The following is a 22,915-nucleotide window of genomic DNA, read 5'->3' as shown; positions in this document are numbered from 1 at the left end:
TTTAAACCAAAAAGCAGTGTAGGTTACCTCCTCCTCCACCGCCAGTTCCACCTACACCGCCACATCCACCGCCTCCTCAACCTTCTACTCCATATGGACCTGGTCCTCCTAGATCAAGATTATTATTTTATATTGTTACGTATTTTATGTTATTTAAAGTCATTTCCCTATCCACACTTGCCATGCTCTTAACCACATTTTGACGCCATTTGCAGCCCTCTAGCCCTTTTCATTGCATTTTTACAGCCATTTTAGTGCTCAAAAGTTCGGGTCCCTATTGACTTCAATGGGGTTCGGGTTCGGGGTCAAGTTCGGGTCCCAAACTCGAACCTTTTTCCGGAGTTCGGCCGAACCCGTCGAACCCGAACATCCAGGTGTCCGCTCAACTTTCCTTATAATCTTTATTATTCATTATGAATTTCTAATTTGTCCATAAAAAATTGTTGACTGTCTATTATTCTGGGATAAGTTGTCCAGAAAAGTTTCAAATTCTGGTTGGCAACCCTAGTGGCATATATGCAACCTAACCCTGCATTTACCTACATCCACTGTATGGAAAGGAATTCCATTGAACTTATCAAGCTACAAAAAGTCTAACATCTCTGGGTATAGTTTTGATTTTGGTTAGCTTTATATGCTGCTTTATGTAATGGTAGAATATTACAAGTCCATACTACCACTGAAATGTTTTGCCGTTTTGCTACAAGAACCACTGAAAGAATATGTTAGGTACATAGTTTTTGAGTCCAGTGTATTCATAATTAGAGTGTTCGGCTCACCTCCCTCCACCCCTCCATGCGGTGATTGACAAGCTGCTCTGTATGCACCTATATGAGGGACAGGGGGAGGCAGAGAGATTTGTAAGATAGCATTCAGTACACCAGACTCATAACTTATATGCTCAGTATATTCTTTCAGTGCTCCTAGCCAAATTTGTGACCATTTTGGCTACTAGTAGTACTGACCCCTAGCTGTAATTTTCTGCCCTTACATAGGACAACATACTAAGCCTAAAGATCCAGTTTAACTATATACCAAGAGTATAATCTTCACTTCACTGTAGCCAATGATAACATGTACTGTACTGTAGAACATCATGTCAAGTATGCATTGTGTGTATTATTTTACTTCATGATCATGCTTTCAGAAGGTCCTCTTGCGGTCCTTCGGTCTTATGGGACTGGGAGGACAATTGGCCACAAGGCTCTGACTGCTATGTCTACAACCTCTATAGTTGCAAAATTAAAGGTATTATCCCACAATAAATGTAAAAATTTTAAATCAGACATAATGAGAGCATGACAATATCTTTCTAACAAAGAGGATAGGTCATTGATAGGATGGTAGAAGATAGGTCATCAATATCACATTGACGGGGATCCAAGTCAGGGCATGCCGGACTATCAACTGATTCGGGAAGCTGCAAAACTCACTGGAGCTCTGGTGAGCACGGTAGCCTCACAGATGCTTACCAAGCACATCACTATACATCGTATAGTGGCTGTACTTGGTATTGTAGGTCAGCCCTATTGACTTAAATGGGGCTGAACTGCAACTAAGTCATGTGATTTATGTACGGTGATGCCACATGGCCTAGGAGGAGGCCATGGTGCTCATGGTCCCGGTTGTCAAAGCAACGTGGATTTGATATTGATGACCTATACAAAGGATAGGTCAATATTAATTACTGGATAACCCCTTAAAATTGTGCCAATTTAATACTGTATGTGTGGTATTTAAGCACTAGAAGTTTCCCTGATGATAATAGTTGAACTATTGGTGTTTCAGAAGTTGGTTCATGAGGTGGGTTGCATCTAGAAAGGAGATTGTCCTTACTTACAGCCCCTTAAATCTATGATCTGATTGTGCTGATGTCAATAAAGATTGGTGGAAAAAGATGGGGATGACACTGATGATGATGATGACAATGTCTTCTCAGCCTTTTAACTGTTAGTGATAATAGCTGCACTGTATCCACCACGTAGCTATGTTCTAAAGTGTATTACACTGTACTTTTTTTTTTTTTACTATATACCCAAGAAAACCAGCGTTGAGGTCCATTTGTTAACAATTTACTCGGTGACTGATGAACAGCCACATACGAAGTTTCAGCTACGCGTCTCACACTGAGACCAAGATGGCACAACATGGATTAGGTTCGTTAGGCAGCGCTCTTCATGGGGACCTTGGCACAGCTGCAGATCTGAACTTAATAAATAATTCATAGTTAGCTTTCTAACTTTCAAATGAGATGATTCAGATTGAAAATGTGACCTGCAATATTATGTTTCTAGCAGGATATTAATAGGAAATACAAACTGATGTCGTCCGCTGGTTGTTACCGCAGCATGTCACCTCTGCATTAGCGCAAATGAACATTTATCTGAGCTGTTGAGTCTAAAAAGGAGGTGATCTGAAAATAAATTCTACAAGACGCCTCTCTTTACTTGCCGAGACATTTATCAATGTCTTTCAATTCTCCTTTACACTAAAGCAGCATCAGATTTATAAAATTAAAAAGGGGGGGGGGGAACTCAATTTTAGAGTGAACTTTTTACGATGATAAATGTAAGCATCATATTTTCCACCCGCATTACGCATTATGCATACCAGTCGGGATTTACAATGACTTTACAGCAGTAATACTGAATATCTGGTCATAAAGCATGCACTGTTCCAATGACTTTCTGTCCCACACTTTGTACATTACGCAGTACAATTAGACAGATTTCCCTTGCTCTGATGTACACACACAGCTGTGCTTGGAAACAATAGTACTGAGCTATAAAGCTTCCCACACTGCCAGTCCATTGTAACTCCTGCTACCGTTCAGCGTTATCGCAACTTCCACTGCTACTCTGAATTAATAAGTAACTTCACTCTTCCTCCCAGATATTCCTCTTAAATTATAAGCAGAGACTCTTAGAAAATAGATACAGGGGATATATTTAGAGGGATAAAAAAAAATGAAACACAAAGCGAAGCAAATTGTATACTTGGCTTGACAAAAAAATGTAGCAGAGCAGACATTGGCCAATGTAGGAGTCAAAGAGGGCCCATCAGAGGCTGTGATTCTGTTTAGTAATTACACAGTAACTCATTGTGTGTAAAAATAATATTGTAGCTTTTAGGCTTCTGGCAAAGAACCGAATATATATATATATATATATATATATATATATGTATTTATATATATATTCATATGGCAACTCACTCTACAGCAAGGGCAGAGAAGAGCGGTTAAAAACAAACTGCTCCAACTTGCTCACTTCACTGGCGGTTGCCATCTTCAAATGGTTGTAGTTTAAAAAATTATAAATCCTACAGCGAAGAGATTTATATTGTGAGAATCACAAGATCCATACCTACATTTTGATGCATAGTATGTCTCTGAAATATTAAAAAAGGCACAGTCAATGTTTAGAAATTGCCCTTCAAATTTGAGGTGGCTAGAGTGAAGTTTCAATGAATGTCAAAGGGCGGCGTGAGTTGCAAACAAATGGTCATATTGTGAAAACTATCAGGACTATGGCTTAGCCATGGACATTTTTAGTGGCAGCAGGGATAGCTGAACGTTTTGATATAAGATTTGTGTAGGTGGGCTTGAAAATGAGGGAGTGGTGGCAGTTTAGAAATCATGGCCTGATTTTTCAGCTCACACTCTAGCTTTTGTCACTCTGCTGGCTGCTCACACACCTAGGTTCCTATGGCAACTCACTCTATAGCAAGGGCAGAGAAGAGCGGTTTAAAACAAACTGCTCCAACTTGCTCACTTCACTGGAGGTTGCCATCTTCAAACGGTTGTAGCTAAAAAATTATAAATCCTACAGGGAAGAGCTTTATATTGTGAGAATCACAAGACCCAAACCTACATTTTGATGCATATGTCTCTAAAATATAAAAAATGAAGGCACAGTTGCAGTTTGGAAATTGCCCTTAAAATTTGAAGTGGCTAGAGTGGAATTTCAATTAATGTCAATGGGCGGCATGAGTTGCAAACAAATGGTCATATTGTGAAAACTATTAGGGCTATCGCTTAGCTGTGGACATTTTTAGTGGCAGCAGGGATATAATTTTGTTATAAGATTTGTGTAGGTGGGCTTGAAAATGAGGGCGTGGTGGCAGTATAGAAATCATGTCCTGATTTTTCAGCTCCCTTCTCTAGCTTTTGTCAGCTCCCACTCTAGTTTTGAACATTCCGCCATTCATTCCTATGGGACCAATTTCGCCACAAAAACGCTGATATTTCGTAAATTCGGCAAAACGTACCACAAAGTAATAGCACACCAATCGGGAACAATCTGCACGTTTCGGTATATTACTGTCTATGTAGTGTAAAAACTGTGGGAGGAGTTAGGGTGGTAAATTTGGGTATAATAATAAGAATATACACTCACCTAAAGAATTATTAGGAACACCTGTTCTATTTCTCATTAATGCAATTATCTAGTCAACCAATCACATGGCAGTTGCTTCAATGCATTTAGGGGTGTGGTCCTGGTCAAGACAATCTCCTGAACTCCAAACTGAATATCAGAATGGGAAAGAAAGGTGATTTAAGCAATTTTGAGCATGGCATGGTTGTTGGTGCCAGACGGGCCGGTCTGAGTATTTCACAATCTGCTCAGTTACTGGGATTTTCACGCACAACCATTTCTATGGTTTACAAAGAATGGTGTGAAAAGGGAAAAACATCCAGTATGCGGCAGTCCTGTGGGCGAAAATGCCTTGTGGATGCTAGAGGTCAGAGGAGAATGGGCCGACTGATTCAAGCTGATAGAAGAGCAACGTTGACTGAAATAACCACTCGTTACAACCGAGGTATGCAGCAAAGCATTTGTGAAGCCACAACACGCACAACCTTGAGGCGGATGGGCTACAACAGCAGAAGACCCCACCGGGTACCACTCATCTCCACTACAAATCGGAAAAAGAGGCTACAATTTGCACGAGCTCACCAAAATGGGACTGTTGGAGACTGGAAAAATGTTGCCTGGTATGATGAGTCTCGATTTCTGTTGAGACATTCAAATGGTAGAGTCCGAATTTGGCGTAAACAGAATGAGAACATGTATCCATCCTCTGATGGCTACTTCCAGCAGGATAATGCACCATGTCACAAAGCTCGAATCATTTCAAATTGGTTTCTTGAACATGACAATGAGTACACTGTACTAAAATGGCCCCCATAGTCACCAGATCTCAACCCAATAGAGCATCTTTGGGATGTGGTGGAATGGGAGCTTCGTGCCCTGGATGTGCATCCCTCAAATCTCCATCAACTGCAAGATGCTATCCTATCAATATGGGCCAACATTTCTAAAGAATGCTATCAGCACCTTGTTGAATCAATGCCACTTAGAATTAAGGCAGTTCTGAAGGCAAAAGGGGGTCCAACACCGTATTAGTATGGTGTTCCTAATAATTCTTTAGGTGAGTGTATATGTGAGATAACAGTAAATGGTCTTGCCATGCAAGAACACTTAATAATAATATTTCCGGACATGTTGAGTTTTAATGCTGAGGCTGTGGAGTGCACTGGCCATGTCTGTCTCTTCTCTCTCTTATAACAGTTTTGTAGCTACAGTATTGTCTGCAGCCAAACTCATGTGACTTGTCCTAGACTTCTAAGTTTAAAGGGGTAGTCTCACTTCAATAAAGGCATTTATCATATAGACAAACATAATACAAGACACTTACTACTATATTGTGATTCTCCATATTGCCTCCTTTGCTGGTTGGATTCCTTTTTCCATCACATTAGGCTTATTGCACACGACAGTATATTTTCACGGTCCGCAAAACGGGGTCCCGTTTTTCCGTGATCCGTGACCGTTTTTTCGTCCGTGGGTCTTCCTTGATTTTTGGAGGATCCTCGGACATGAAAAAAAATGTCGTTTTGGTGTCCGCCTGGCCGTGCGGAGCCAAACGGATCCGTCCTGAAGTCAATGGGGACGGATCCGTTTGACGTTGACACAATATGGTGCCATTTCAAACGGATCCGTCCCCATTGACTTTCAATGTAAAGTCTGGAGTCCCTTTTATACCATCGGATCGGAGTTTTCTCCAATCCGATGGTATATTTTAACTTGAAGGGTCCCCATCACCATGGGAACGCCTCTATGTTAGAATATACTGTCGGATATGAGTTAGATCGTGAAACCTCATTTCCGACAGTATATTCTAACACAGAGGCGTTCCCATGGTGATGGGGACGCTTCTAGTTAGAATATACTACAAACTGTGTACATGACTGCCCCCTGCTGCCTAGCAGTATCCGATCTCTTACAGGGGGCCGTGATCAGCACAATTAACCCCTCAGGTGCCGCACTTGAAGGGGTTAATTGTACTATCATATCCCCCTGTAAGAGATCAGGGCTGCCAGGCAGCAGGGGGCAGACCCCCCCCTCCCCAGTTTGAATATCATTGGTGGCCAGTGCGGCCCCCCCTTCCTCCCTCTATTGTAATAATTCGTTGGTGGCACAGTGTGCGCCCCCCATCGGCCCCCCCTCCCTCTATAGCATTAACAACATTGGTGGCCAGTGTGCGGCCTCCCATCTCCCCCCCGATCATTGGTGGCAGCGGGTTACTAACAATAGTACAATAGTAAAAGATTCATACTTACCTGGGAGCTGCGATGTTCGTGTCCGGCCGGGAGCTCCTCCTACTGGTAAGTGACAGTTCATTTAGCAATGCGCCGCACAGACCCTGTCACTTACCAGTAGGTGGAGCTCCCGGCCGGACACGAACATCGCAGCAGCCACCAGCAGGTAAGTATGAATCTTCTACTATTGTACTATTGCTAAGTAACCATGGCAACCAGGACTGTAGTAGCGTCCTGGTTGCCATGGTTACCGATCGGAGCCCCAGCGATTAAACTGGGACTCCGATCGGAACTCCGCTGCCACCAATGATGGGGGGGGGGGGAGATGGGAGGCCGCACACTGGCCACCAATGTTGTTAATGCTATAGAGGGAGGGGGGGCCGATGGGGGGCGCACACTGTGCCACCAACGAATTATTACAATAAAGGGAGGGGGGGGGCGCACACTGTGCCACCAACGAATAATTACAATAGAGGGAGGGGGGGCCGCACTGGCCACCAACCTATTATTACAATAGAGGGGGGGGGCCGCACTGGCCACCAATGATATTCAAACTGGGGAGGGGGGGAGGGTCTGCCCCCTGCTGCCTGGCAGCCCTGATCTCTTACAGGGGGATATGATAGTACAATTAACCCATTCAGGTGCCGCACCTGAAGGGGTTAATTGTGCTGATCACGGCCCCCTGTAAGAGATCGGGTGCTGCCAGGCCTGCAGGGGGCAGTCTTGTACACAGTTTGTAGTGTATTCTAACTAGAAGCGTCCCCATCACCATGGGAATGCTTCTGTGTTAGAATATACTGTCGGTTCTGAGTTTTCACGCTCAAAGCTTTTATGCAGACGGATCTTCGGATCCGTCTGTATAAAAAGTAACCTACGGCCACGGATCACGGACACGGATGCCAATCTTGTGTGCATCCGTGTTCTTTCACGGACCCATTGACTTGAATGGGTCCGTGAACCGTTGGCCGTGAAAAAAATAGGACAGGTCATATTTTTTTCACGGCCAGGAAACACGGATCTCGGATGCGGCTGCAAAACGGTGCATTTTCCGTTTTTTCCACGGACCCATTGAAAGTCATGGGGTCCGCGAAAAAAAACGGAAAACGGCACAACGGCCACGGGTGCACACAACGGTCGTGTGAAAGAGGCCTTATACAGAGCTCGTATCCAGGATTTACGACGACCACTGCAGCTATGAGATATGAGGTGGCCAGCGTCTTTTCCTACAGTGTGCAAGCACGACCACCGCTATTGCTAGATTGCAGGGTGGTCGTAATACTTGGATATTAGCAGTGTATAATGTGATGAAAAAGCCAGCTAAGGAGGTAATATGGACAATCACAATAAATTAACAAGTGCTTTGTATTAACTTTCTCTACATGATAAATTACATTTGCTGAAGTGAGACAGCCCCTTTAAGGCCTCATGTCTGTGATTCTGTCTGCAAACCACAGATCCACAAAATATGGATAGCTTCTGTCTGCATTTCTCATTTCTCTCACTTATCAATAGAAATGACTGTTCCAGCCTGCAATGTGGAGCAGAATTGGACATTTTTTATAATTTGTGGAATGATCACATAGACCTGCAATAAATACAGATGTGTATGTGTGTATGGCCCCAGAGAACTAAACGGGTCAGTGTGCTATATGCTTCAGTGTGCTACAGTATCCAGGCACGATTTCTACACAGAGTACAAAGATGTCAGCACTGCAGTGTCCAGGCTCGGCCACTGCATGGTGTTTGGAGTTGACATTGCTGCAGAATCCAGGCATGGCCAGTACACAGTATATGGAGCTGGCAGCAATACAGTATCCAGGCACGGTTACTACACAGTGTACAGAGCTGGCAGCACTGCAGTATCTATGCATGGCCATTGCATAGTGTATGGAGCTGGCTGCACTGCAATTCAGGCATGGCCAATGCACAGTGTACAGAGCTGACAGCAGTAAAGTATCCAGACATGGCCACTATACAGTGTACGGATCTGGCAGTGCGGCAGTATCCAGGCATGGCCACTATACATTGTACTGAGCTGGTAGCACTGCAGTATGCAGGCATGGCCACTGTGCAGTGTACGGATCTGGCAGTGCGGCAGTATGCAGGCATGGCCACTATACAGTGTACGGATCTGGCAGTGCGGCAGTATCCAGACATGGCCACTGTGCAGTGTACGGATCTGGCAGTGAGGCAGTATCCAGACATGGCCACTGTGCAGTGTACGGATCTGGCAGTGCGGCAGTATCCAGACATGGCCACTATACAGTGTACGGATCTGGCAGTGCGGCAGTATGCAGGCATGGCCACTGTGCAGTGTACGGATCTGGCAGTGCTGCGGTAACAAGGCACATTGACTACACTCTGTATGAAGCAGTGTTGTTCCTGTACCTAGTTCTGGTGTTAGTGAATGCCGCAGATTGCCAAGAATTTGACCCCCACTGTTTTGATATTAATGACCAATCCTAAGGCTAGGTCACTAATAGGTAAGTCCTGGAAAACCCCTTTAAGCTAAATATATACTGCACATGCCTAAGGCTACTTTCACACTAGCGTTTTGCTGGATCCGGCAGGGTTCACCAAAAACGTTTCCGTTACTGATAATACAACCATCTGCATCTGTTATGAGCGGATCCGGTTGTATTATCTTTAACATAGCCAAGACGGATGCATCATGAACTCCATTAAAAGTCAATGGGGGAGGGATCCATTTTCTATTGTGTCAGATTGTGCCAGAGAAAACGGATCTGTCCCCATTGACTTGCATTGTGGGTCATGAGGAATCAGTTTTGCTCCGCATCCCAGGACGGAAAGCAAACTACAGCATTCTGCAGTTTGCTCTCCGTTATGAGAGTGTAACAGAATGCATTTTGGAGCGCTCCGTTCTGTTCAGTTACGTTTTATCCCCTTTGACAATGAATGGGGACAAAACTGAAGCGGTTTTTTTTCGGTATTGAGACCCTATGACGGATCTCAATACCGGAAAATATTAACGCTAGTGTGAAAGTAGCCTTAACAGTTGTAAATTCTGCACAACGGTATATTCATTAAGTCTAAGATTTTGTGACATGTTAGAAATAAAGTGACTATGACTGTGTTAAATGATAGCATTTGTAGAGCAGAATGGCATTTTACCACTCTTCTTTTATAGCCTTATTTTTTCACATCACAAGCAGTAATGACTGGAGAAATATGGAGGAGGTGTACTACTCTATATAAGTACAATCTCATCTACAGGGGGCCCTGCTGGCATTATAGGAAACTAATAGCTGTAAAATCCTTCATTCTGGAGGGTCTGCTTATCCTTATGAATATTTTATCCAGTTTATGTAAACAGATTGGTGAAAGAATACCTTTCAGGTTCTGCAGCTTCACCATAGGGTGGACCCATATTACATGGCAATTATTAACGTGTTCTAGGGGCGCAAACATTTCCACTGAGGTCATTGGCGAATACATTCCTGCAATTTTTAATAAATTCCAGTGTATATTTTATTCACATAAGAATAAAATGACATTAATGCACAATATCTGACAGTATGTAACAGATAGTTATGTTCATGTTACGTTCAAGGGAACGCAAGCAAAGTCATTTTCCTGGGTGATGCCCTCTTCTGATCCAAATGATGTCCTCCTGGCTACATCTGACAATGAAATAACATCGTGCCCTGCCTCATTGACCACAAAGAACCACATTTTATGGTCACAGAAAATAATCCAAAGAGTTACTTAGGAGAGAACAGGCTTGGGAGGCTCTGCCCATGAAGACTATATGAAGGGTGGCTTCCAGTCTTCAATTTGGTGAAGGCAGGACTTGAACTAGGAGTTATAATGCAGATAAGCAGGAAGCATGTGGTCATGTCCATAGGGTTAGGTGAAAGGGATTGTTTGTGGGTAATAAGGCTTTAAAGGGGCTTACAGGATTTGAAACATGGCTTCTGTCTTAAAAAAAATCAGTGCCACACTGGCCCACAAATTGTGTATGCGGTATTACAGCTAATCCTCATTCACTTAGACACCCCTGATGAAGCCAGACTAACTGGCGATACTGGTGCTCTACCCATCTCCCTTATTGGGCCACAGATTATTTCTATTATTGCCTATATGCACTATCTATATGTGTTTGAGCTATATACTTCACTGTATTTAACTGTGGTGGGGGATGTTGTATGGATGGGTTCCTTACATGGCAGACCCTCTATGTGTCTAGGATGTTTTTTAAATAATGTTCTGTGTTTGTACAGGGTCTGTTTTTGTGTGATTAAATAATTAATATATTTTTTAAATAATTTTTGGTAGGTGTGCACATTGTTATTCCCATGCTGCTTTTTCTTGGTTCTATTTTTCCAAACCTTTTAACTCCAAAGATCTGACACAGTTCAGTTTTATGTTGGGTCACTGGGAACATCGAATAAATGCTTTGGGGCTCCTTAAAGAACGTAGAGATGAATTGTCAGCTATAACAATGGTATCGTTTTTAGAAGGAAAAAGAAAAATCTAAATTATATACAATATATATGTATATGTATATATATATATATATATATATATATATATATATATACTATATCTTTTCTGTGAATTCTCTGTTTAATCCATCATGAGGGATCAAGACAACTGCAAACTCACTGAGGGATCAGATTACAGCTGCCAATAACCGCCGTGTTGTGAGATAGCAAGCCATTTACACCTCTATGTGCATTCCTGGCTATCGTTTGCTAATTATCAGTTTTAATAAGCAAATCTCATATCACCCACAATCAGTCACAACAATAAAACAATGATGATGAATGGCACAATATTGTGAGATAGATCGGTTATATGCATAACATCAAGAACTTGAAAAATGAAATTTGAATGACGTTTTGTGGCATAGTCCCTTCATTACATTGGCCAGCTGATAATATCTAGTCATTCTTAAGGCACATTTACACGTGCAAATGAGCACAGGCAATTATCGGACGAAACCGTTCCTTCCCGATAACTGATATTCACAGATTCAGAGATTCGTTTAGAACCTCCGATTTTTTAAACACCATATGGAACCCAAATCTTTTCTGGTTTGATTCGGACGAATCTTAGAAAACAGACCATAAGCAATCAATAGCGTTCTGTCACTGCCAGTCAGGAGGTAATTGCAGTCAGTTTCGGCCAAGCAATAACTGCCGTTTGCAGTGGCAACTATAAAAGTAGATACAGTTACACCTGATGCTGTATCAGACTGAGCGAGGGAAAAAGAAAAAAATTGTAAAAAAAGTTGCGAAACAAGATCTGAACTTTTCATTAAAAAAAAAAGTGTTTTAGAGGACTAGAGGGCCTCATATATCAATTTCCAGGGCAATTGGAGCAACTTTAGTTCGGAACAAATAGATTTGAAACCAAACTTTTTGAAAAATTCGCGAATGGGAAACGGACCGAATTTTGGAAGATTTGCTCATCTGTACTCATTAGTAGTGATGGCCAGTTCGGCCCCCGGAGGCTGTTCTCGGAACTGCCTGCTCCCGGAGACCGCATTTCATTTCAGACCGGCTCGCGCACAGGCACAGGTAAGGACTTGTCAGTTAAGATGGCAGATCGCATGTGTTCGTGGGCGAACACTGCCAACTGGCCATCACTGCTCATCAGTACAGGTGAAAAACAGAATTTTCATGGTGATTTAGGTGTCCATATCAAAGATGATTCCACCTGATGAATGAGCATTTTTCACATTTACACGGGCAGATTATTAGGAACAAGCATTTACAGTAACGTTTCTTATAATCGGACAGACAATTGCCCCTTGTAATTCCAGCTTTAGTGTTGGATAGAGTTTAAGAGCTCCATTTTTGCCCGATCTTTGACCAATATTCTCTTTTAATTAACCACACTGCACTAGAAAGATGAAACGTGTAGGGTATATTCACACTAACATTTTTGTCGCAATTTAATTGCACCCGTACTGTGTTGCTATGTCAATATCCCTCTGGGAGACATTAATGAATGAGGTCCACAATGATACAGAATGATCACTCTAGCAAATATTTTGTAAACCTACCGTTTATTATCAAGATGTATTCTGCACTGTTTTTACCAATGGAGTTGGTTGCTTCGCATCGATATGTTCCATTGTCTGTTTTGTTCAGGAAAGTTATTGTTAATTCACGTCCACTCACGACCATCCTGTCTGGATCTGGAAGCTCTCCACCATCCTTTGTCCATAATACTGGTTCAGGCCTGTTTAAAAATAAAAGACAAAACAATTTCTGTTTAGTAATGTTTATCTTCGCACTAGAGCTTATGACCTTACAGAAGGATTTATTATTGACGTCAATGAGAGCTTTATAAATCTCTATATAATTTAAAGGTTTTTTTTGGGAGTTTTATACTGATGACCTATCCTCTGGATAGGTCATCAGTATCTGATTGAATGGGGGACTGACACCTGGGATCCCCACAATCAGCCGTTTGATAAGGCACTGGCGCTCGCAGTAGAGCCCTCTCTCAGCAAACCAAGCACAGCGCTGTACATTGTATAGTGACTGCTGGGTTTCACAGCTCAGCCCCATTCATTTCAGCACAAGGCCTAGGCCTGTGATGGCTAACCTCCAGCACTCCAGCTGTGGTAAAACTACAACTCCCAAGATACACATTTGCTTGGTTGTTCTCAGAACTTCACAGAAATAAATGGAGCATGCTGGGAGTCGTAGTTTCACCACAGCTGGAGTGTCGGAGGTTATCCATCATTGAAACACAGGGAGAAAATGCACCAAACAGATATGCTACTGACTATACTGGGAAGTCATAAATGCAGGTATTAAAAGCTGAGACTTTCGCCAATATATTCCAGTCAGGAAAATATCGGAGCCCATCATGCACCACGTCACGGTCACTCAGCATGGCAGAGGGTCCTAACCGCTGCTCTAACTATGGTGTGAACAAGGTCTGGGGGTGATATAATTCAGCTCACAGCCAAGCTTCCACACAAAAGCCCAGCATGAATACTGCGGTAGTACAATGTGAACAAAGCCGGACTGTGAGCCACACCTATACCAGACCATGTGATGGAGGTTACCAGGTGCAACAGAGTGTTAGAATGCCAAATAAAGGCACACACACTCAAATCTAACAAGACAGAACAGAAACACAGAAATATAGTGGCAATTCTGGAGGAGCTGCTCAGCCCCTAACACTGTGGCGTGTCTTTCATTGGGGGAGCAGCCCGAACGCATGTGGACCGCAGTAATCGACTATCCCCAGCATATTTTGCTGGGGATAGTCGATTACTGCGGTCCACATGCGGTCGGGCTGCTCCCCCAATGAAAGACACGCCACAGTGTTAGGGGCTGAGCAGCTCCTCCAGAATTGCCACTATATTTCCGTGTTTGTGTTATCCATCATTGGCCTAAGCAAAGCTGGGGAAGGCCGGCACGCTACTGCAAGCTTCGGTGCCTTCTCAAATAACTGATCGGCAGAAGACCTGGGTCTCAGACCATCCACTTATCAGATACTGATAATTGATGACCTATCCAGAGGATAGGTTATCAGTGTAAAACTCCTAGAAAAATCCATTAACTCTATGGATTGGGATTTAGAGCGCTGTAGCGAAAATGAAAAATGGATGTCCACCCCTCTTAAAAAATATATTATGAAATTGATCACATAATTTTTAACTGTGTAGAATAAAGAATAAAAAAAACTCTAGAATGTATTGTTATTAGCAATGATTCCTACTTTACTTTTTCTCTTGTCTAAAGACCAGCTTTGATTAAAAAAAAAAAAAGCAAACCCCTTGTTTTCACAATAGTCACGAGATGTGCTATAGAGTTCTATTTGTGGCCACCCGGTAGTTGTAATGTGAATTGCGGAATGCTAAGAGTTTTGCCACTCTGTTGCAATAATGTATTGAAGTGGTATTGAGCAGTTCACACGCACACTTCTCTACTAAAGATATACCTGTAGATATATTTGCGATATTTTTTAATTTGCAGATGGTAACTGGGGTAATTATGTGATGACTATAAAATATTTTGAGCATCTCACTATGAAGCTGTAGAGGGATTCCTCAAGGGACCCATGATATTTTCTTGATCACAAGAATTTTATTGGCTGTGATTTTCTGCTTCCACTTCATATTAAAGTCTCCTAAATGTGCTCTAATAATTATTTTAAATACAGTTCACATATCAAGCTCCAAATATGAAGATCCAGTTTATTCATTAGCACTGGCTCATTTGTCCGGCAGCTGCTATGATAGCGAACATATTGCTCAAAGGACAGCTATTCTAAATCAAAAGCTGCTGGATGTTTTTCTTCTCCGTGTAGTTTTTCGAAATGATTCCTATTCGACTGACCCGCAGCACATTTTTGTTTTCTCATCCAAAAATAAAATATATTCCCAAGGTGGACAGCTGAGTTCAGTGAGATCATAAAACACAATGCACAAAGAAAGAGCTACAGTACATTAATTTTGTCTTAATTAGTTGTGTTCATAAATCATATTTCAACTATCTATGTAGCCTGGGGTTTTGCTAAAAAAATGAAGACAAAGTATTTGCAGGGATTTTTGGAACATTAATGAACCGTGTCAACACTAAATGCTCATGTGGGTCATTAGAGAAAAGGGTCTGCCTTTCTTTCCCAGCATAGCGCCACTCTTGTCTTTTGGTTACATTTGTTATTGCAACTCAGCCCCATTCAAAAGAACAGCGGACAGGGCCCAATCAGATGTTTATGGAAAAAGGAGACAATGGAGGCAAATTTTTCAAGCCCCGGACTCCAGAATTATGGCTTCTAACAATCACAAAATAGGGATTTGTGACTTGGCTTTTGTGTGCAATTGATGATCTCAGGCCAAGCAATATTGGTGATGTTGAATTTCAGTGCCAGATCCTTTTATCCACAGGGAAGATAAGCTGATGCCAGAAATTTCTGGTAGTGGCTTACTACGTGTATTTACATACAGCTATAAAGCCTTTGCTTCCCCTCATCTAGTATATTATAATTATGGTGACTACAGGGAAATGCCGTGATTTCATGGTGGGATGCAAGAGAAGTAGCTCAGTCCTGGGCTCTCACTCACCACAGGCTTCATAGTAGTGGTGTGGTTGGTTTGGCTCCATGGTAAGTACTAGAGATCAGCAAATTTCATATTTTGATATTCGTTTGTTGGTAAAAGGCGAATTGCGTTATGGATTCCGTTACCACGGACCATAATGCAATTCTATGATGGAATGCATAACGGAATGCCTTTAGAGTCATTCTGTTATTCATTCAGTCATAATAGAAGTCTATGGGCTGCAAAACAGATCGGTCCCGTTTCCGTTATGAAGGAGAGGACTGAAAAATGGTTGAAGATTTTGCTTTCCTTTGAATCACTTAACTAATATTTAGTTGCATAACCACTGAGAACTGCTGTACATCTGTGTTGCATGGAGTTAACCAACCTCTGGCCCCTGTGAACAGGTACTCCAGCCCAGGATGATTGAACTACATTCCACAGTTCTTCTGTATTTCTTGGTTTTGCCTCAGAAACTGCATTTTTGAGGTCACCCCACAAGTTTTCTATTGGATTAAGATCCGGGGATTGGGCTGGCCACTCCTTAACGTCAATCTTGTTGGTCTGGAACCAAGATGTTGCACGTTTACTGGTGTGTTTGGGGTCGTTGTCTTGTTGGAACACCCATTTCAAGGGCATTTCCTCTTCAGCATAAGGCAGCATGACCTCTTCAAGTATTCTGATATATTCAAACTGATCTATGATCCCTGATATGCGATAAATAGGCCCAACACCGTAGTATGAGAAACATCCCCATATCATGATGCTTGCGCCACCATGCTTCACTGTCTTCACTGTGTACTGAGGCTTGAATTCAGTGTTTGGGGGTCGTCTGACAAACTTTCTCCGGCCACTAGACCCAAAAAGAACAATCTTACTTTCATCAGTCCACAAAATGTTTCTTTAGGCCAGTCAATGTGCTCTTTGGCAAATTGTAACCTCTTAAATCATTTTTCAACAGTGGGACTTTACGGGGGCTTCTTGCAGATAGCTTGGCTTCACATAGGCATCTTCTAATTGTAACAGTAATCACAGGTAACTTTAGACCTTTTTTGATCTTCCTGGAGCTGATTGTTGGCTGAGCCCTTGTCATTTTGGCTATTCTTCTATCCATTCGAATGGTAGTTGTTCACTTTCTTCCACATCTTTCAGGTTTTGGTTGCCATTTTAAAGCATTTGCGATCATTTTAGCTGAGCAGCCTATCATTTTCTGCACTTCTTTATATGTTTTCCTCTCTCCAATCAACTTTTTAATCAAGGTGCTCTGTTCTTCTGAACAATGTCTAGAATGACCCATGATCCTCAGAATTTCAGAGAGAAATGCACTGTAACCAGCATGTACCACATTTGCTGCCTTCCTTCCTTAAATAAGGGCAATAATTGCCACCTGTTTTTCAAAGAATGAATGACCTCACTCATTTAACTCCACACTGCTATTATTTTGAACATGCCCCTTTCAATAAGTGATTGAATTACAGAGAATCATCTGTTGGGTTTCTATTACTCTACTACACCTGCTAGCCAATTATTTGCCATGTAGAAATATAATTTCTACCAAAAACAGTGATTGATCAGGTTAGTGATGTCTGACTGCTATTATTTTGAGCACAACTGTATATCTCTTGTACACTTCTCACTGCTTGAGAAAGGTCTCATTATGTTGGGCTGAAACGTGGCGGCTGAATCTTTTTTTAATTTCTTGATTTGTGCTGCTGTGAGTAGTAGTATTTATTATCTATCTATCTATCTATCTATCTATCTATCTATCTATCTATCTATCTATCTATCTAATGCAGATGCTGTCCTTGATCTCCAAAGGACCCTGGCATTAGCACCAGTGCTAATGCTCACAATGGTGGGATAATATGCATAATGATATTTCAGTACATCAATAATGCTGACATCAGTATGAGAATACACATGGTGATGCAGAGAAATGAATGTGCAGAATTAATACAAAAAGTAATGCACTCTTCCATTGTCCATATACATCACTGACTGCATAGTTATTGGGGCCCCATAACATCTGCTATGCCTGCTGACCTGGTAGTTATGCCCATGAAATAGTTCTATCCAATCTTTTCCTACAAAGCTATCTATCAATCAGATCAGCTCCTCCTGTATAAGATGCTGCATTTTCATGGTGCCAAGTTCCCTTTAAGAATATTTCAATTTTGAAGGGTGAAAACTTAAAAAAAAAAATCTGTATTGTGCAAAATGAACAAAACAAGGAAAAAAGTCTATCTCATTGTTTTATGGTATCGTGACCTCACCGTTCAAGACAAAGTTTAACTTCTTTTTGATGTAAGTAAAATTCAGACTAAGGCCTCATGCACACGACCGTTGTTGTGTTCCGTGTCCGTTGTTCCGTTTTCCGTGATTTTCTGCGGGTCCGTTGAAAACTCGGAAAATGCACTGTTTGTCATCCGCCTCCGTGATCCGTGTTTCCAGTCCGTCAAAAAAATATGACGTGTCCTATTTTTTTCACGGACAACAGTTTGCGGACCCATTCAAGTCAATGGGTCCGTGAAAAAACACGGAGGCACACAAGATTGTTATCCGCGTCCGTGATCCGTGTCCGTTTTTTTCCTATCATTTGCAAGGCAAACTTGACTTAGATTTTTTTTTCACTTTTCATGTCTGGTGATCCTCCAAAAATCAAGGAAGATACACGGAAACAAAAACGGAAACGGATCACGGAACAACGGAACCCCGTTTTGCGGACCGTGAAAAAATACTGTCGTGTGCAGGAGGCCTAAGGCCTCCTGCACACGACCGTTTTTTCCCCCCGTTTACTGGCCTTTTTTGCGTTCCGTATACGGTCCGTATACGGTCCGTATACGGAACCATTCATTTCAATGGTTCTGCAAAAAAAAACGGAATGTACTCCGTATGCATTCCGTTTCCGTATTTCCGTTCCATTTAAAGATAGAACATGTCCTATTATTGCCCGCAAATCATGTTCCGTGGCTCCATTCAAGTCAATGGGTCCGCAAAAAAATTGAACACATACGGAAATGCATCCGTATGTCTTCCGTTTCCGTTCCGTTTTTTGCGGAACCATCTATAGAAAATGTTATGCCCAGCCCAATTTTATATATGTAATTACTGTATACTGTATATGCCATACGGAAAAAACGGAACGGAAAAACGGAACAGAAACGGAAACACAACTGAAACAAAAAACGGAACAACGGATCCGTGAAAAATGGACCGCAAAACACTGAAAAGCCATACGGTCGTGTGCAGGAGGCCTAATTGGAATGAGGTTCTCAGTGGTTGATGATTGAGGAAAGGTCATTCTTATAGGTTAGCGCCTTTCATTTTCTCTCGTTACTGGTAAGGGAGATGCCCAGAAATATTTTGCTTGGCAATATGTTATATCAATATATTCAAAATTGCATTCCTCGCCAATAATGTATTTTTCATTTTGTTTGCTATAAGCAGAAAATCTCGTTCAATAAACAAGTTCAGCAAAATATATTAGAAATGAAATAAAGTTACCGTTTTTAATCTTTGGCTGAGCAGATAGCCTCTGGTGTGCATGCTTTGCATTTGCTGGCTTGTTTTTAATGATACATTTATTTAACACTTGCATGTCATGACACCTGTTACATTTTAAAATGACTCCAACAGTTTATATTTTTCTATGCATTTGTAAATTATAGATACAGTTGTAATGCTGTGTAACATATATCATGTCTCTGGGAGGCTTACAGGATATGAGGTATAGATAATGCAATATAACATGCATCACATAACTGAAGAGGATTCTTGACAAGTCATATGTAAGGGCATCTGTCAGCAGATTTGTACCTGTGAAACTGGCTTACCCCATGGTCCCATGTTTATATGTGCCCGCAGTGCTGATAAAAATGTTTTAATATCTGTGAATAAGCCTCTAGTAGCAATGGGGTGTTGCTGTTACTCCTAGATGCTCAGCTCTCACTGCAACTGCTGCACCCTTTCCGATTTGATTGACAGGGCCAGGCAGCAAAAATGTTATCACGCCTGGCCCTGTCAATCAGCAGTTGTAAGGAAAGCAGAGCATCTAGGTGTAATGGTAACACCTCCATTGCACCTAGAGGCTCATTTGCATATATCAAAATATAATTTTTCTCAGCAATGCGGGCACATATGAACATGGGAGCAACACAGGATGTCTTCATCTGTCTCACTTTTTGAGCTTGTTGCAACTTTTAATTAATAAGAAAAGACGAATCAGACCAGAAACAAATTTGGTCATCTTTAGATAGAATCCAATTATTATAATTTTTTGGGGGAAAACTGAAGATGAATTTCAAATTGATAGAATCGATTTGCCCATCTCTATATATTAGAGATGGGACGACAAATCCATCAAATCCACAAATCTTGCTGGATTCGAATGATTCGTGGACTCGAATCCCGACCTCATTTTCAAAATTCGAATCCGACGAATCACGGGCATAGTCGTCCTCAGGACTGCGATACAGATGCCTTGTCTGTGCTGCGGCAGGAGAGAGAGATGGGTGTCTGCTGGGACTCAAACCCACATCCTTCTTTATCAGAGGCAACGTACTTACCCACACAGCTATTAGAGCTGCATAGCTACTAAATGAAAAAAAATATGAGACTTAGACTATGTTAGCTGTTCCAGCCAGTGTACATCTATATACATGACAGCTGCCCCAACACACCCAGCTGTGCTATATCTCTATATGACAGCTTCCCCAACACACCCAGCACTGCTATATCTCTATATGACAGCTGCCCCAACACACCCAGCTCTGCTATCTCTCTATATGACAGCTGCCCCTGAACACTCAGCTATGCTATATCTCTATATGACAGCTGCCCCAGCACACTCAGCTCTGCTATATATATATATATATATATATATATGACAGCTGCCCCAGCACACTCAGCTCTGCTACATCTATACACATGACAGCTGCCCCAGCACACTCAGCTCTGCTATATCTCTATATATATATGACAGCTGCCTCAGCACACTCAGCTCTGCTACATCTATACACATGACAGCTGCCCCTGCACACTCAGCTCTGCTATGTCTATATATCTGTAAGTATTACTTTACAGTAGATAGATATATAGAGATATAGCAGAGCTGAGTGTGCTGGGGCAGCTGTCATGTGTATATATGTAGCAGAGCTGGGGTAGCTGTTATGTGTATAGATGTAGCAGAGCTGGGTGTGCTGGGGCAGCTATCATATATAGCGATATAACAGTGCGGAGTGTGCTGGGGCAGCTGTCATGTGTATAGATGTAGCAGAGCTGGGTGTGCTGGGGCAGCTGTTAGGTCTATAGATGTAGCAGTGCTGAGTGTGCTGGGGCAGGTGTCATGTGTATGGATGTACACTGGCTATTAAAGCTATAACAGAGTCTACAGTAGAAGTCTCATATTTTTTCAGGCAGAGGCGATGCAGATCTTGTAGCTGTGTGGGTAAGTGCCTTGCCTCTAATGCAGAAGGTCATGGGTTCGAGTCCCAGCAGAAACTTCTCTGAAATACACAAGCAGTGACTCCATATATGGACATACAGCGCAGGACACAGGCCGGAAGAGGCCAGCATCGCATTGCTGACATGGAGGTAAGTATAAGTGTTTCCTTTTTTTTTTTTAAATACCGGACTGTTACTGCCACATGGGGGGAGCGGGAGGCACTTGATACTGGCACATGGGGGGTGGGAAGGAGAGAGGCACCTGATACTGGCACATTGGGAGGGGGGATATGGCACTATGATACTGGCACATTGGGGGGTGGCACTATAATACTGGCACATTGGGAGGGGGGATTGGCACCTGATACTGGCACATGGGGGGCACTTGATACTGGCACATGGGGGGTGGGGGGGAAGGAGAGAGGCACTTGATACTGGCACATTGGGAGGGGGGAGATGGCACTATGATACTGGCACATTGGGGGGGTGGCACTATGATACTGGTACATTGGGGGGAGATGGCATTATGATACTGGAACATGGGGGGAGGGGTTTGGCACTATGATACTGGCACATGGGGGGAGGAGAGAGGCACTTGATACTGGCACATTGGGAGGGGGAGATGGCACTATGATACTGGTACATTGTGGGGGGGAGATGGCACTATGATACTGACACATATGGGGTGGGAAGGAGAGAGTCACTTGGTACTGGCACATTGGGGGGTGGCACTATGATACTGGCACATGGGGGGGAGGAGAGAGGCACTTAATACTGGTACATTGGGGGGAGATGGCATTATGATACTGGCACATGGGGAGGTGGGTGGGAAGGAGAGAGGCACTTGATACTGGCACATTGGGGGGATGACACTATGATACTGGTACATTGGGGAGGAGATAGCACTATGATATTGACACATGGGGGGTGGGAAGGAGAGAGGCACTTGATACTGGCACATTGGCGGGGATGGCACTATGATACTGGCACATAGGGGAGGGAAGGAGAGAGGCACTTAATACTTGCACATTGGGGGGGAGTTGGCACTATGATACTGGGACATGGGGGGGAAGGAGAGAGGCACTTAATACTGGCACATTGGGGGGGAGATGGCACTATGCTACTGGGACATAGGGGGAGGAGAGAGGCAGTTGGTACTGGCACATGGGGGGGTTGGCAATTGATACTGGCACATTGTTGAGGGGCATTATGGGGGTCCATTTTTACTGGCACATTATTGGGGGGCACTATGGGGGCATCAACTGAGGCCACAAAGAAGGGGTATTTTATATGGGGGGCTCTGTGTGGTACTAGTATTATCAGGGGATTTATCTGTTTCTGCAGTATTGTATTGGGGAGCACAGCGGCACAGTATTGGGGGTGGTAGGATGATCTGTCCAAAAGATGCGTGAATGATGGAAAAGTAGTAAACTAAGATTTTTTTTTTGTCAAACTGCAGAGACGAAAAATAGCTAAAAACTCGAGGTCTGATCTGACGGTCTGAAAGGAGAAGATGAGGAAAGAGAACATCTACGTCAGAGAGACATCACTGGATGTAAGAGGTATGTGGCGCTGTATTACCCTGTATTTCCATTTTTTTTCAATCCAAATCTGAATACTTTGTTAAAAAAGTAAGGACTTTTTATTTTTTCATATTGAGTTTGGATCACTTTGTTTCTTACACCGTTCACACAATTCTTACAGGATTCGTAGGATTCGAGATTCGAAAGATTCGAGAACCTTTTTGGAGTCGGAAAAAAATTGGATTTGTCCCACCTCTAATACATATATATATATATACATATATATATATATATATATATATATATATATATACT

At 42.5% G+C, this 22,915-nt stretch overlaps 1 protein-coding gene across 1 annotated transcript in view; it reads right to left on the bottom strand.

Annotated features, from left to right (window-relative positions):
- Positions 1–22,915, bottom strand: part of CADM2 (cell adhesion molecule 2) — a 425,691-nt gene that overhangs the window by 127,127 nt on the left and 275,649 nt on the right. Inside the window, exon 7 of the mRNA XM_040422100.1 lies at positions 12,636–12,814. Within this exon, the coding sequence (XP_040278034.1) occupies positions 12,636–12,814 (179 nt within the window). The remainder of the gene's footprint in view (positions 1–12,635; positions 12,815–22,915) is intronic.

Source organism: Bufo bufo, chromosome 3 (genome assembly GCF_905171765.1).
Source record: "Bufo bufo chromosome 3, aBufBuf1.1, whole genome shotgun sequence".
Lineage (NCBI taxonomy): Eukaryota > Metazoa > Chordata > Amphibia > Anura > Bufonidae > Bufo > Bufo bufo.
Note: the sequence above shows the minus strand (reverse complement) of the source record. Positions and strands in the feature narration are given on the sequence as shown.